We start from the raw sequence: 16,926 nt of genomic DNA on the forward strand, positions 1-16,926 counted from the left end.
AAAAATATTTTAGCAGGTGATATTTTTCAGATGAGTGAACAGACATTGTGTTATTCCTACAAGAAACTAAATGCTGAAATGACCTGTTTTGTGCACATGGGTTTATTACTTATTACACTTGTTAAAGACAGCAGTTTAAAAATGAAACTTCTTCCTAGGATGAATGCAGATAATGTGGTCTTACAAAAGATTTCATGTCAAATTTCAGAAGAAGAGACCTTTATCTGTATCAATCTATTTTAGGTTAATGAAAGGGAAAATCATTCTTCTAAGGTCTTATTCTCAGAACTGCTTTTTGTTCTATCTTTAAAATACTGCTCCTTATAGATCATTATCCTAAAATTATCTTTCAGAAATCCTGTTCTCAACGTAACACTAAGATTTAAGATGACTTGTTTAGGAGGAACAATTCTAACTTAAATTATTAATGGTGTATGCACAGTATTAGAAGATGCATATCCCTCTTCTCTGGGCGTTTCATTCCATAGAGAGCAAGAAATAATGGTACCTTACAACACATTTTGGCACTAGTGGAGCCACACACCTAAGCAGTGTCTGACTCTAAGCACGTGAGTTTCTTTCTTCACCTTGCACCCTCTACCTCCCCTTGGCTGATTCAGCCCTTCTCTATTTGCTGCCTATATTCCTCGTATTTAAAACTCAGCCCAGGAATTTAAATTACTTTTTTTTACTCCAAGCATTTCCACACTTTTGGATACAATTAATCCCTCCTCCTGAGATCAGAAAGGGCCTGGGGGCTGAACCAGCAAGGAGTTGGCAGGGCTACTCCTCCCCAGAAGTCACAGAGGCACCACAGGACAAAGCAGGTAGAGTTCGAACCTTGTGCCCACTGCAGGAATGTTTTTAAGCACTCTGTTCCCAAGGCAAAAACAAGAGTAAGGATTTTGGAAACAGGATCTTGTATGAGAGAACTGGCAGCAAGCCTGCACAAAAGGATGTTACGGAGAACCTCCACATGTCCATTTGCAGGGCTTTCCCTGCCATGGACACAGCAGAATTCCTGGCACACGGACACCAGAGTGGAGTGGCTCTTCATGCCATCAAAGTAGTAAACTTCTAAAAGGTTGTTCAAATCTATCCCACTGTCCAGTCGTGCCGATACCCACCTTTAATGGAGACCAGCAGGAGTCCAGCAGAGGTTTTCACAGAGTTCCCTGAGACCAGCACAGTGCAGTGCAGTGCAACCTTGACCTCCTTCTGCCCCCTAACAGCCTCCCCTTCAGGGCACTTCAGAAAAGTAGGTTACCCCCCTGCTTTACAACACACTAGAATTAGATCAAAACAAAGCAGCATCTCTCTCCTGTGAAATCAACAGGACTAATTGTCTTTTTTCTTTTTTTTTTTTCAATCTATCAGAACTTCCCATTTACAGCTGGTAATAATTTATTTGGATGTACCTAATATTCTAAAATGGGTTTTTTTACTTACAACAATGCCGGGGTAGTAGCCTCCCACAGTAACATTTTCTGTTCGTGTGGTAGCTGCCAGACCTATGGTCAGTATGAAAACAGACACCACCAGCAGTGCGACTGTGAACCAAAGTGAAGTCTTCTTCCTTTTTGCAAACTGTCCTGTAGGGAGTGGGGGGGAAAAAAAAATAGCTTTCATTGCAATCATGGCAGAACAAATAGAAAATGATGGAAGATTTTCTTTTGTTAATCTTTTCTGTTGATAACCCACTGTCGTTCTCCCACTAAGGGAAATTGCTGCCAGACAACAGAAGGAATTAAAAACCACAGAGTTAGCTAGAGTATGGCTTAATGCACACGCATTGGGTACAGGCATGAGACGAGTTTTTATTAAACTGAACTGTAAGTCAGTGACAGTGATAATTATGCCTTGTCTTCAGTAACATTTAATTAAGTGTTGTTCCTGTTGGTAAATTGGATCCTGCAGGCCTTAAATTCTTACCTGTGTGAAGTGCCAATTTGACTCTACCTGGCCTGAACATAAAAACGAGTATTTTAAACAAGATTAGAAGGCACTCTGCATACTATCATGAAAATGAATGTGCTCTTCATATTTACTGGGGTAATCAATCTGTATCCCTGAAGCAAAGCAATAGAGTTTATCAGGTGAAACTCATACATGAGACTTGTCTAACAGTAGCTGCTCAGTGAAATACATTCAGTCTTGCTGGGATTTGGATCCAGATACCCCAAAGTGAAAACCAGTATGCTCACCTTCAGCTTGCAGCCTGCTCCAAAGCATTCAACCTTGTTATCCCAGTGGCAGATCTGAGCTGTAGCCAAACATTACTCACACCAGGGCCCCAGCCCATAGCACAGACTTTTATGTAAGACTGATTTTAAAAAGCCATTGATACATGACTCTAACTAACAAAAGACACCCAAGTAAATCAAACTGTGGTCCTCATTTTTGGTATTCTCACTTTGAAAGGCAAGGCAGGAGTGTGCAGGATCACCCTGTAGCACTGGGACATGCAATACCATGGTACCATACACTGCACCTGGGCAGGATGGAGTTCCTGAGAGAGCACAGCCTGGCCATAGCGGGACCAGTGTCTCTCCCTCTGCAGCCTCATGAAGCTGCCTGACTGCCCAGCCTTGGGAGAAGGCAGAGACTGTGATGTTGCTCTGAAGACCGGACGCAGCAGCCCTCAGCAGGAAGGAGGAGGTGAGAGGGGAAGGCAGGCTTGTGTGGGTCAGGCTCTGGAGGCACTGCTGGAAGCAAAAGCAGGGGAAACGCAGGAAAGACAAAAAGCAAGCAGAAGCCATTTGCAATGAGTCACTTAATTTTTGTGGCCATTTTAAAGTCATGTAACTCAGTTAAATGGTTATAGTTCAAAAGTCAGACTAGATTAGTGATGTTTGCAAACCAAGTCAAATAATTTCAATCAGTAAAAAAAAGAATTTATAATAAAAAGCTGTGTTTGCTGACATTTCTCCAGTAGAACAACCAGTCAAAATTATTCCAGTCTTTTAGTATGAAAAACTTTTCTGAAGACAAATACCATCTATTGAGCTTACACAAGTCTCTTTCACCTGCATGTACAAAGTCTTCCTGCTAAAGATCAAGAAATAATTCCTAAGACTCTCCGAACACCTCTTCTCCAGCCTACATCTCTGCTGTCTTTCTCTGGCAATTCTCTGTTAATCCATGGAGGGTCACTGGGCACATGGAAGCCAAGAGGTTCTTTACTAGCAGTCAGTTTTTCACCAAGTGTATGGGGTTAAAGACAGTTCTTTCAGTGAAGCCAGTTCACGTGGCCAAGAGGGAAAACTAGATTTCAGATGTGCAGCTCCACAAATCAGCTGTCATTCCTATAAACTGATTCATTCAATACATCTACCAGATTTTAAATAATATTTGATGCCCTTGTCATACTTTATGATCTTTGAAAAGTCACAGAGATCAGGGAATCTCTAATAACTGAAGAAAGGCAAATGCTCCACCTGTTTTTAAAAAGGCCAAAATGAAGATTCAGGGAATTACAAACCAACCAACCTCACTTTGGTTCCTGGGATGCTGGGACCAAAAATGCAGAGCAAGTCCTCTTGTAAGACATTTCTGGGCACAAAAGGAAAAGGTGATTGGCAATAGTCAGCATGGATTTACCAGAGCCAAGTCATGTCTGACCAGCCCAGGTGCCTGCTACGGCAAAAAGACTGGACTTGAGGAACAGTGGCTGTCTTTTACCTTAATTCTAGCAAGGTTTTAACATGATGCCAAGTCCTGAGCAAAGGAGGGAACAATGCCTTGCAATGATACAGGTAAGTATAGGAGAAAGGTTCACGAAGGATGTCTGGACTTCAGGCAGCTCTCTTGAAAGCTGTTTATTGCACAGGCGAAGTTACAGCATTTCAGGGAATGGGTATCCAGAGCTGCCAGCTCCAGCTTGTAGGCATACCTGAAGCCACCTTCTGTTCAAGTTACAAAGCATTATATACTTTCTTTGCTGAGTATCTTAATACATAACAACCAATAAGCACCATACACAATACCTTTACATTTGCCTATAGCCTATCATATCTACTACCATCACCATATTATAGTCATTATTATCCAATCACAAGAGTAAGTAAGTTACAATTTAAGCTTACAATGCAAAATTCTCAGACCTCTCTTCTTCTTGCTACATTGACATTTCTTGTTTGCATGCGATCTCTCTCCATTTGGTAAAAACATGTTTTTTATTTACTTATGCTCTTCTTGATACTTGTTTACTGGGTGAAAAACGTCTTTGTTTGTAGTCACATACCTTTGTCCTAATCATAAAAATCTCCTTCCAACTCATCTCCTACCTTTGCCTTCTCAGTTATTCAGTGATCACTGGTTAAACAAAACATCTTTTATTCTATATCAAAACTTGCTTTCATTTCTATCTCATCCTCAGTTTCTACATTCAGAGATCTTTCTGCCAAGCCTACATATCTGTGAAACTTTCTTACGAAACTTTCATCCTCTCCAACAGGTAAGGGACTGCCAGGCTGCAAAGCAGCTGTGCTGGGAAGGACCTGGGGGTATTGGTAGACAATGAGCTGAACATGAACCAGCAGTGTGCCCTAGTAACAGAATCCTGGGCTGTACTAACAGGAGCATCATTAGGAGATCAGAGGAGCAACTACACCTATCTATTCAGCACTTTTTTGACCACAAAATATTACACTCAGTTTTGGGCCCTTAGTATAGGGAAATACATAAATTAACTGCAGCGAATTCAACAGAGAACTGCAAAGAAGGTCAGGGGCTGGTAATCTCTGTATGAGAAGAGGCTGAGGGAACAGGGCTTGTGTTGTAACCGCTGGACTCTGCCTAGCAGGCTGCAGCTCCCTGTGAGCACAGCGGGGGTTTCCCAGGGCCATGCGATCAGTCGCATCCCGGAGTCCATTTCGGACAGCCCTGCGACCTGGCTCCGGCAGCCAGCAGCGTTACAATGCACTGGTGGTAAAGAAGGCAGAGAAGGGTCTCTCATGAGGGCTTGAGATGGTTTTAATCACATCTTGTCCCTGTGATGTTCAGAGGGAGAGAGACCTCGTGGTCTGGATGCAGGATGATTTTGTCAGGGGCTCAGGGGCGGTCCCTGGGTGGGGTTGGGGTACAGGAGCCAATAGAGAGAAACCAAGGGAGTGGCCAGGGCTAGGGCAAGGAACAGGGGGAAGATGGCATCACAGAATCAGGGGGTTAACGGGCTACCAAGGCTTGCTCAGCCTGGCGATGAGATGACTTTTGGCAAGGCTAGTTGCAGTCTTCCAATTCCTTTGAGTTGTTGTCAAGAGAACAGACTCAGGCTTTTCATAATGGTGCACAGCAGGAGGAGAAAAGACAGCAGACAAACTGAAATACAAAAAAGTGTTTCAGACTGGGTATAAGGAGAAAAAAAAAAATCAACATTAGGACAGTCAAACATTGGAACAGGTTGCCCAAAGAACTTGTGTCCCCTCCAACTTTGGAGGTTTTCAAAATTCAAACAGAAAAAGCACTGAGCAACCTGGCCTGACCTCATAGGTAACCCAGCTTTGAGGAGGAGGTTGGAATTTCAACAAAGGTACCTTTCTACCTGAATTCTTCTATGGTTTTATGATAGTCAAGACAGCTAGACTAAAAGTGGGTTGGGTATGTGTGCTCATATCTGTTGGGGTCCCTCCCCTGCCATGTAGCCCTGGGAGAGGGGCCCTGAGGGCACAGACACAGGGTTTCCCTGTCCCTGCTCAGCCTCGTTCCCGTTGGTTGGTTTGTGTTCCCTGCGCGGGCAGAAGGACCCTTGGTCCCGTGACTGGAACAGTTCCTCGGCAGAGCTCTGGCCGTGCGGCTGGAGGAATAAACATCTCTCTGAAACATCTAGCAAGAATCTGTCTGTCCATATATATTTCCTTTCCACGGGACTCCTGGTTTGGTATATGTATGTTGCAGTATCCCCACTGCAATACATATCCACTGACGTGAAACTGCAGCTGCAATGTAAACTCTAAAGGTACTCTAAAGGGACATAGGAACACAAACCTTCCCAAAGCCAGTGGGGCAGATGCTCCTCAGCCAAGTCTTCTTGAAACCACAGAGCACTTTCTGAAGAGCGCCTGAGGAGCCAAGCCTCCACATTTTCCTCAGATCAGCACCTGTACTGGCAAAGGTTGATCAGATTGCATGGAGATAAACTATGGGTCCAACCCACCCTCTTGAGTTCTGGTTACGAAGAGTGAAAGACATGAGCTTGATTACCCTGACTGAGTTTGCTGGAAAATGTCTTAGGAAAAGCATGTTCTTATTTGTCATTGGAGTAAATCTGATGTGGACTTAGTGAGACAGAACAGAAAAGGACGTCATTGTTTGTAGGGACATTTTTTGGTCTGAACTACATTTTGATGTTGAAATTTACACATGCCAGAAGAAATTTATGAATGCAATACCCTTCAACCCTCATATTCATTGATCTTTTACCACCTGCATCTCAAAATAGTGGCAAATATCCAATCATATCTCCCCTTTTTCATAGTCCAGTTTGGAAACTACAGTAAGTACATGTCATTAGCTATGAACTCCACTCTTAGGAGAGATGACATATGTGCAGGAGCACAGAAAGGCCCTTTCTGGAGAAGAGGCTGGCATGTGCAAAGATTTATTCTCAAAGACTTCCACATGCTCAGAGAAGATGGGTAGAAATCATGGCTAAATTGGTTTTTATCATGGCTGTTTGGCTTTCCTTAGTCACAACAATAAAAATCTTTGCTCTAGCAAAATATGTGTAATTACATGCATATAAGCCACCACCATACTGGGAGGCCTATGTAATATTTGCAAAGCAGCATAATATCTTCAGAAGCTACAGCTGCAAAGGGTTCCTACTATTAGCTTCCTTTTGCATTTTCAGTCATGTTGGGTCCCAAGATTTTCCAAGCCTTTGTTTACTGCTGTTTGTAGCAGTTGCCGTGCAGTTTATTTGGATCTGTTTTTAATGTACCTGCCAGCCAAAACCCAATGCCAGACACAGAAGCCCTGTCTCCAGCTCAGGCAGTGTGCCTGGCCCAGCCTTCTTCTGTGACACTCTCTGTGGCAAGGCTTGGACCGAAGGCTGGCCATATACAAGAACAGCAGTTAAATTAAGAGCAGAGGAAACATTGCTGTCAAAATTTGTAGCCTGAATTTTCTTCCAACACCAGTGTTCCTGGAGTGCAGGAAACAGTTAATGGAGGCTATTCACTTTCCAATTTTTTAGTACTGAAGTAACTCTCAGAATAATTTTGACATTTATGACCTTCAACTTATTTAACAATGATTCAGTATGAATATTATTAAAGTCCTAGTCTGGACCTTAATGCAATTTAGTTGTAACTTAAAATTCTTATACTTAGCACACCAAAAACCAAGCTTGTAGGAAGAAACCTTGTCATATCCTTATTAGCATTAGCTTGAGGCTGGGGTGAACAGAGGGTGTGAATACGTTATTAACATCTGTTGGCAATATTCTTCAGCAGTTTTGGCCAGTGAAGCATTGACTTGGGCACTGAGTTTTTTGCAGTATTAACTGCAGCAATAGGCATTACAGATAATTTAGAGAGGCAACAAAGCTTCCACATGACTGGCTTGTGCTCTGCCTGGCGCAGACCTAAATTGTGCACAAAAAGGAACAGTCACAGAAACACTCTCTGCTTTGCTCACTAAATATCTGTCAGGCAAACTATCTGCTTGAGCCATTCAGCCCTGTTTCGACAATGGAAGGAGAGAAAATATCACCAGTACAAGGAGGAGAGACACCAGACTGCTGCCTCCCTGGGACACAGAAAGGCCCATGAGGAGAGAAATTGAGATCACCCTCCAGAGAGCAAAAAGAAAAAGTACCTGCTGAAGACCACACTCCGCTGCACTCAGAAAAAACTTCTGTCCATTCAGCAGTTGCAGAAAACAATTATATTTACAATGCTCTGTTTGCAACGGATGGGGGTTAAATTTGCAGGAAGACTATGGAAAAATGGATGGCTTTCTGGGGAGGGTACATAGGAGACTGCAAAGTAGTGGATCTAATGATGAATAGTAGGGTCTGGATTTGAACAAAGAAAAGAGTGAGTTTAAAAGGAGGATGAACTAATTAATGATGAAAAATGCCCATGGCACAGAATGTGTCCAGAGGCCAAGAAAGAATAGAATGAAACAGCATCTCTCCACCTTGGAAAACCTGCATACGATCTGCAACTGAACTAAAAAAGTCTACACTTAGATGAAGGAAACTACACTTTGCTAACTTCACTACTTCTTTTAAAATCGATCTTCAGACATCACAAAGCCTGTCAAAAAGTGTGGCATGATTTTGGTGAGGAAAAAAGTCAGTGTAGGATGTAGCAGTCAGCTGGGATTACAATCACATTTGCTAAATATTAGCACTACATAATTCCATACCTTCTTCTTTGATCTAGTTATGGTGATCTAAATGGAAACACTTGTTTCAAATAATGCCCAGCCCAATGTATATTAGTGTCTCACTATGAGAAAAAGAAGGAAGCTTTTGTTAACAGGAAAAAATAGTGCATTTTTATTATGTGATGAATACTACTAAAAACTGTGACATGTTTCAGAGAGTGGCATTAAGCACACAGAATAAGATAATTTAAGTGGAAATTCACCATAGACAGGCTTTTGTATCAAAGGTATCTGCTATTTTGCTGCTATTGAGAAAATTTTTAGGAGATCTTTGAATCTCAATTATAAATTTTTAATTACTGCAAAGCTCACTTCAGTGCCATCTCTCTCTCAACTACAGTTTTGCGTATTTTAAAAACTGTTTCATGCCAGAGAAGTTGAATTAATCCTACTTGCCTCCCAAAATTAAATGTGACGGATTGAGATGCTTAAAAGAGATACTCACACCTGCTGTTGGTGATTACTTTCCCTCTTCTGATTAAATGCTTGACTTGTCCAGAGTGCTGAACTAATTAAACCAGATGCAACAGCATTCATTTCAAGCCTCAAGACAGCAGCTTTCATCAGGCCCATCTCTTACTTTTATTATTAATTTGTTGAGTAAGATTCCATGAGTGCATTATATATTCAAGACCATGGGAAACAGTTTACAATTGTACTACAAAATACTCATACTGAACAAAATGAAAAAGCAATCCCACAAGCCCTGACAGACTATGTAGTATGGCTATAGTAAGTGATACCATGCAGTATCACTATGACCTCATTGTTTTGGCAGCAATTGTTTCACCAATAAATAATTTAATGAGCAGCTAATCACTAGTTTAAAGCTAGCATAGAGATTCTTCTTTTTCCAATGACTACCTGAAAATGTTTTTAAGTTACAGCACATCTTCCATGGCCACATTTTCAACACCAACATAATTTTTCTTTCAAGTTTAAGACAAAAATTAAGATCTGATACACCTTTTTATCCAGCTGTTAAGATCCTTGAGTGCATAGCAAAGTCTCTTCTTATCCTTTCAAATGCTACACAGAGTAATTCCTAGCAGTAAGTTCTGTATTTTCTAAACTTTAACAAATTCCGCTGGAATAATGAAATACTTGACCTTTTTTTTGCCGATGTGTTTGTATTTCAGGACGTACGCTGTAAACACAAGCAGCTCACCATTCAGTTAGGAGAACCAGGAGGAAGGAAACTAACCCAACACCTGTCCCCAGCCCGCCCCGCACCTGCGGGCACCGCCTGCTCCAGCACGGCCACCGGCCATGGCCATCGAGCACAGCACGATGGCTCTTACATTAATTTCCTATCCGCGTCCCGCACCAAGCCATTCCTCCGAATGTTAAACCTCCACCACAGGGAGGGATTCACCAAGCGCAGCTGAAAGCTCTGCGAAGAGCCGGTATTTTTAAACACCTCGGCGAGCGAGAGGACGAGCGGCAGCGCGCACGGCGGCGATGATCTCGGGCTGAGCCCCCCGCGCCGCCACTCTGCGGGCACAGCCCGGGCACGGCCCCCGCCCGCGCCCTCCCGTCCCGCCGACCGAAGCGCCGGGGCAGCGGCGCCGGCCCGGGGCAGCCCGGCCGTCCAGCCGGCTGCCGCTCTCCCCGCCGCATCCCCGGGGCTCACGCACCCGGCGGGGCAGGCGCCGGGCTCACCTGTGGGGTCCAGCACGGCCAGCGGGCCCGACACGGCGGGGGCGAGCGGCGGGGCCATCACCTCCCGCGGGCGCCGGCCCCGCTCCGCTCCGCTCCGCTCCGCGGCTGGCGCTGCCCGGGGGGACGGCGGGTCCGCCCCGCGGGGCGCGGCGGGGCCGGGGCGGGGCGAGCGGCGCTGCCCCCGCCGCACGGGGACCCGGCCGCCCAACATAACCGGGCCCCGCTCGCCGCCGCTCCCGCCGCCGGTCCTGCCGCCCTCGGAGGAAGCACGGGCCAGGTCTTTACTAGTGCAGCCATCAGCTGCTTAATTCGTTGTATGTCCTACCCGTGTCTCAGCCTTGGCGTCGCTTCTGGATCTCTTCTTGGCCAGTTTGACACCTGGTGTAGATCAGAATTGTCCCAAACTTCCCTTTCAGCTTTCTTCTTCCCTTAAAAAATGCATTTATATATAAAAATCAGAAATAAAATACCACAGCAACGAGAAATACTAACTAAATTACAAATGTAGGCATCTCAGAGATGTAGGTTAAGGCAGGTGTAGGCTAGAGACAGGAAATGTCAATAGTCAAGAGACGCTGCAGGACTGTTCTTTTTCTTACGTGGTGTCTATCTAATTTCTCAATCTCACTGTCTCCGTTTTTATTCCCTCTGCAGATTCTGACACTTGTCTTGCTGCTTCTCAGCAACTGCCAGCTGTTGCTTCTAGTGCTAGTGACTGCAGGATTGTGTGACTTCTGTCTGAAAGAGTCTAGCAACAACTGAGAAGAAGTAGCCAAAGGCACAGTGCTGTTTTGGTGTCCGCTGTTCCTTTTGCCTGACTTCCGTATAGCAGAGAACGTAATAAATTCTTTTTGTGAATAATGCTTTTGACAGGCTGCCAAGTGCTTTGGTTATGTTGTGTTCTCCCACTTGCAAAATGCACAACTCTACTTAACATTCTTGTTTTTCTTCTGTTCCAGCCTCTAAATGTATGCGTGTATATACATTTAAGATATTCAGTCTTTGGCTGATTTCCCCAGGAAATGGTTAGATGGAAAGAGGCAATTTTCTCAGGTACTAGCCCTATAGTCTATGAAGATAAGTAAGCCAGGAGCTAAGGCCAAACACAAAGCTACTTTTTTCTCTTTGCATCCTCTTACCTAAAGAGGCTGAAGAAAGGAGCAAAAATAGGATAGAGGTAGTATTTGTACTATTAATTACTATTTTTAATAGAAATTAATGAAGTAATAGATTGAGAAAACAGAGATGGTGATGGTGCAGATTAGAAATTTATTTGAAAGTGGTAGTGGATAAGAGTGATAGAAATGCCCCAAAATCTGGTAAAGACTCTCAGGTTCAGGGATGGCTATGAATAGAGGTTTCCATCAGCAGTAAATAACAGCATGGTTGGGGAAGACTTCAATTCCCTAGACAGCTGCAAGACAAAGACCCTATGCAGCATGTATTATTGGGTGTGATGGGCAATAACCTTTTCATTTACCAGCAGCCATAGATCCAACTCAACAGCCTAAAGGGAAGCTGTTCTATAATTATTTTCAGTAAAATATAAGGATCTTCTAATTCCTTTAAGAAATAATTTGATTATAGACAATAATCTCTGATAAATGACTAACATTATTTACTGCAAATTTCTTGAGAACCAAGAATAGATCTACAAGAATATCCTACAGTCCTGGATATAAGAGGGGAAACATTAAGAAACTATGAAAAATTGTTGGTGAGGCTGCATGGACCTAGCATTTGAGTGTGGAAGAATCATGGACTTACTTTAAATGCAAAATGGAAAACAATGTATACCACTTTCATCCCGTAAAAGAGGTTGGAATAGGTCAAGAATAATTGTGGTGCTAGTGGATCAGTAACTACCTGAAAATGAATGAGCCCACAGGAAACAGGGGAAGTACAGTTTGCTGGGTTGGAAACTGCAGGATCAGAGAGAAAGAATGGATAAAAATCTAGCTGAACCAGATGCTGCAAAGAAAGGATAACAGATAGCAAAGAATTCTTCAACTATATAAATAAAAGTATTCAAAGAAGCAAGATACAGGTGGCTAAATGCCAGGGACGAGATGAAGGCTGCTCCAAATATTGAATAAATACATTGCCTCAGTTTTCAATGAAAAGAAAAAGTAGGGTGAGGGTATTTGCAGAGAGCATAAAGTAAGCAAGATAATGTGAAAGATGATTGTGCTGGTTTGGCCAAATTTAGAAATATATCCTCTGAGAGAAGGCAGGTTACAAACCATCCCTCCCCCACCAGGTTCGGGAAAAAAACAAATTTTCCCCGAAGGAAAGTGAAAGAGACAAAAACTATTTATTGAACAAACACACGGGAGAAGGAAAATAATGCTAAATAATAAAATCTCTCGCTGTGGAGAAAGAACCTGGGAAAGTGTTAGAGTCCTCCCTTTGGTCTCCTTGGAGCTGGGGCTTGGCCCAGGGCCAGGCCCTCTGTGCCCGGTGGAAAGTCCTCCTGATGTGTTCTGATACAGAAACAGTCGAGCAGGAAAGGGAGAAAATCCGAAATTCCAGGGAAGGAAAAAAAAAGTTCAACTCTCAGTCTCTCTCTGGAGAAAAAGAAGCTGAACCACTGGCCAAAAGCTGACTGGAAAGCAGCAAGCCGGGTGCTCCCCTGCTCTCCTGCTGCAGCTGGGGAAAAAAAGTCTCTTATCTCTGTGTGACCTTGAACAAGCTGCAAACTGCTTTGAAAAAGTTTTGCTCAAGTTTTCCTTCCCCCTCTCAGGCTCAGTTTAAAGGCATAGAAAGGTACAAAAATTAATTTCTGGGCATGGGGCAGCGATATGGGATACACATCATAAAGTCACCCCAAGATAATGATATTAGCAGATGCGAAGTGGAAGCATAAGTTAGGCTGTTTCTTGCGAGAGGTCCCGGAAAATTGCACCCCAAATGTTGAAAAAATTGGTATCTATTGTGTCAAGTCCTGAGCAACACTTTTGAAAAATCAGCAAAGCTGGGGGTGAAGCACTGTTATTGGAGACTGTTGGAGAACAGGAAACCTGTCTTCTAAAAAGGCAGAGGGAGGGAGAGGAGCAGCAACTCCATGCCCTGTTAATTTGACTGAGAAAATTCTTTGAGGTAAGTGAAAAATGGGTTCAGCTACATTATGGTTCATCAAAGCTAGATCATGTCAGACTCCCAAGATGTTTGATAAGGTAAGTGATTCCTGAGGCAAAAGCATTGCAGTGAAGCAAATCTTTCTGGATGTCTACACTTTAATAGAGTCCTTTAGAGGGAAAGTCTTAACATGGAGAGGACAGCTGAGAGTGCGGGTCAACATCAGGTACGGGAATTGCAAATGGGAAGCCAAGATACAGGCAGGCCATTTGAGGTGCACCACAAGGACCAGTCTGGAGGCAAAATCACTGATGTTGTTGGGTTTAAGGAGTGTATGTGTGGTCATGACGTGTGTGGCCATCACAAAGCTGGCAGGTACAATTCTATTACTGCTATCACAATTGCTGTTACTGAGGGCAGTGGGAACAGGAGCGTACTAGCATGTTAAAAATATGTTGAAATGGAGCTTACACAGTTAAAAACTAACAGTAGGAGCTTTTATTGTAATTTTGGAGTCCCGCCACTTCAGTGAAATTGAGGAGGGATCTATGTATCACTGCATGATACCAATGGGAATTCTGCACAACAGGTGCGTTCTGGATGTGTTATGTATTCCTTGTTAAATAGTTCAATGCATGGTAAGTGTGGGAGTACTTCTTTTTATATTTATGTTGCTGAGTGTCTCCAAAGCCAAAAAGTTGTGGGTTTTTTCACCATTTTGATGTGTAACTTGGACCTGAATTTTTTAAATTAGTATTCTTAAGATCTTTGTCTCTCAGATGCCTGGCTCATGTACCTTGTACAAATGTCAAAATTAAATAATTTGCTAGATCTGTGCCCAGAATGAGTTCCCACACTCCAGGGTTAGGCTGGCAAGGGCTCTTAAGGGTTCTTGAAATGTGTGTGTTGTGGTGTATTGGTCAAGATAATCTTTGCATTCTCACCTAAAAAGTGCTTTGTCAGCACTAAGCCTGAAGGCTTCCATCATGCCCTTGATTTCTTCTCTTTTACTGTGGCACACTGCAGGTTTGAAGGATTTTGCCTTTTTTCCTACATGTCATCACTATGGTGGTGCATTCTTTGGAGCTGAGGTTGGTCACACAAGAGATTTATATCCTGTGTGTTCCTGAAGTATTTTCTTCTTTATTTTAGACAAAATCAATCTGTTTGGTCTTTCTTTGCAGGACATGTTTTCTAGGCTAGTGGACATTCCCTTTGATTCCCTCTAGCCTCTGTGTCATCACACTCTGTGTAGGCCACATCTTTCTTTAAGGGTGATGCACAATGACTGGGCAATATTCACAGAACCACAGTTTGGAAGGGACCACAGTGGATCACCTGGTCCAACCTCCCTGCTCAAGCAGGGTCATTCCGGAGCACATTGCACAGGAGTGCATCCAGACAGTTCTTGAATATCTCCAGTGAGGGAGACTGCACAACCAAAAAAATTATTATTCAAAGTAATTTTGAATTTTAAATCTGTCTACCAGCACAATGTCTCCAAAATACTCAACAGTTTCTCCCAACTTTATATCCTCTGTAAATTTAATGAGCTTTATATCCAAGGCCATCAGTGACCATACTGAACAGTACCAGACAGCACCTCAGCACTTTCTGTCTTCTGGGACCATTGACAGGTATGACTCTCCAGCTACTTATTTCATCCCTTCAGTACTGTTGTAATTTACACTGTTTCTCTGCAAAGGGACTGCTACAGGCTCAGAGATCAGTCACAGAGACTACCAGTGTGAAGCAGCTTAAATGACCCCAATTCACTTAACTCTTCACCACAGTACTTGGACTCCTACTGTATTCCCCAAAAACTCTGGGACCTGTCTCCTCCTCTCATTATTTGAATGCCCAGCAGAAAGGTAAGCCAGTCATTGCTGAAGCTAAACCCAGGATTCTTAATAAGCTGGCTTGCCCAGTCACACAGGGTCATGAAAAAAAAGCAAGTAAATTTCCTTGGTTCATAGTTTATAAATAGTGCTTATTGGCATGGTACAATCCCTTGAGAAGTATATTGCCTTAGTTCAGCTGGGCAGTATAAGGGAATCAGGCAGAAGGTGAAAGAAACAACAGAAGTGGCCTTGAGGTTGAGATAAATGGCCACTAAGTATTTGACTAAAATATGGCTATTAAAAGACAATTTCTGGGCAATTGTCTTCAAAAATTCTTCTTCCTGGTGCCAGTCAATATCCAGGGTGTGTTTTGTTAGCACAAGATTTAAAAGAATCTGTCTGGCTTCTTTAAAAGGAACTTGAAAAGGTATAGGTGTGTACAGCATTGTTCAGAGGCATTGGAAATAAGTGAATGACATTCATTCATGGTATATGTTTGCCAAAAGCAGGTTTAAATTCTTTAATTGCCTTCAGTAGACTTTTCACCCACTAATTTGTGCAGTCAGTTTTTGAACTCGATGAACTTTTATCATTCACAACATGTTACGACAAGGAGCTCCATGTGTGCTGTGTGAAGAGGTGGGATACCCCAATGGGAACAAGAGGCAAACTGAAAAGAGCAAGATAAAAGTCAAGTTAAATGTCAGGTATATTTAAAGTCATAGGAGAATGTACCTGAGGAAAAGGTACATTGCCCTTACAAAAACACCCCAACAAAACAACAAGTAAACAATTGCTACATGATACCAAAAGCCATTGTGTTACTTATTTGTTAATAAAGCTAGATAATGAAAAGTTGTGTGGATGATGTACTGGAGAACATTCTTGTGCTGTAGCTCATAACCATATCAAGACAACAAATCTCTGAAAACTGAAGTAAAACAAAGATGTTCAGAGAAGTGCCTGTTTTTGAAATATTGTTATACTGCTCGAGCCTCAGTTTATATAAGCTGCATATGTACCTCTGCAATGTTTAATAAAGGTGTGTTTGAAAGGTACCAACAATAACACATCAGAAGCATGACTGAAGAAAAAAACTGAAAAACTTGGTTGGTATTGAGAATAGTTACATTAATTTGTGTATAGGTAAAAGCCTCTATATAGAGGTATTTATAGCAGTCCAAACAGGAACAGATCATCGATTTTTGGAATGCATGAGGAAACTCCTCTGGAAAATGCCTCTTAAATTTCAAAACTATGTCATCTCCAAAAGAATAAATCAATCTGGAATGCAGATGTAGAAATGAAATTTTTATAACCGGACAATGTGTAGTACAGTCTCAGTGAGGAAAAAGGGCTCCTTGCACCTCATTTGTCCCATCCAGGCAAGGTTGTTTCCTCCGTATATTCTGAGCAGCTTTGCTTGGTTGAGTTTTAAAGTCTCGCTTACGAAGTTCTCGTTTCCCTTGACAGGCAGTTTTACAAGTTTAATGGAAAATGAGGAGAGTCAAGAGCCAAGTTCCACGCTGACAACCCCTCAAGAGCTGTAATGTACCGCAACATTTGTCAAACTGATCTTGTAATTGTTTTACTGATGTACTCCTTTAACTTCAAGAACTCACTGTACTCTTCATAAACTCTGGACAATGAAATACGGAATTAGAGCCATATTCTGATGTGCACTGCTGTTTCCACTGAATCAAAAATGTCTTGGTAAGGAGGACAGTGAAGTCTGTAGAATGTGGTAGCTCAGCTGGAAAGCAGAGAGAAGAAGGAGAGGGTGACCGGAGACAGGTGGGTCAACCTTGGAAGCTTGTTCTAGAAGAAATCTTCCAGCCTTGGAGAGGTATCCCTGTAATATTGAGTGAGTCTCTTTCTCCCTCTCACAGGGTCCTTAGGAACCACCTACCTATTAAGAGAGGAATAAGATGGTAGGCTCTTACTGCAGTCC

General features: G+C 42.7%; 1 protein-coding gene across 4 annotated transcripts in view; it reads right to left on the reverse strand.

Moving 5' to 3' along the window:
* Positions 1 to 10,162, reverse strand: part of TMEM255B (transmembrane protein 255B) — a 65,574-nt gene extending 55,412 nt beyond the window's left edge. For all 4 annotated transcript variants that reach the window (XM_039549582.1, XM_039549587.1, XM_039549577.1 and 1 more), the window contains exons 1-2: positions 10,057 to 10,162; positions 1,450 to 1,592 (exon numbers count right to left, since the gene is read on the reverse strand). In XM_039549582.1, the coding sequence (XP_039405516.1) occupies positions 1,450 to 1,592; positions 10,057 to 10,114 (201 nt within the window). In that variant the 5' untranslated portion in view covers positions 10,115 to 10,162. The remainder of the gene's footprint in view (positions 1 to 1,449; positions 1,593 to 10,056) is intronic.
* Positions 10,163 to 16,926: the final 6,764 nt, after the last annotated feature.

Source organism: Corvus cornix, chromosome 1 (genome assembly GCF_000738735.6).
Source record: "Corvus cornix cornix isolate S_Up_H32 chromosome 1, ASM73873v5, whole genome shotgun sequence".
Taxonomy (NCBI): Eukaryota; Metazoa; Chordata; class Aves; order Passeriformes; family Corvidae; genus Corvus; species Corvus cornix.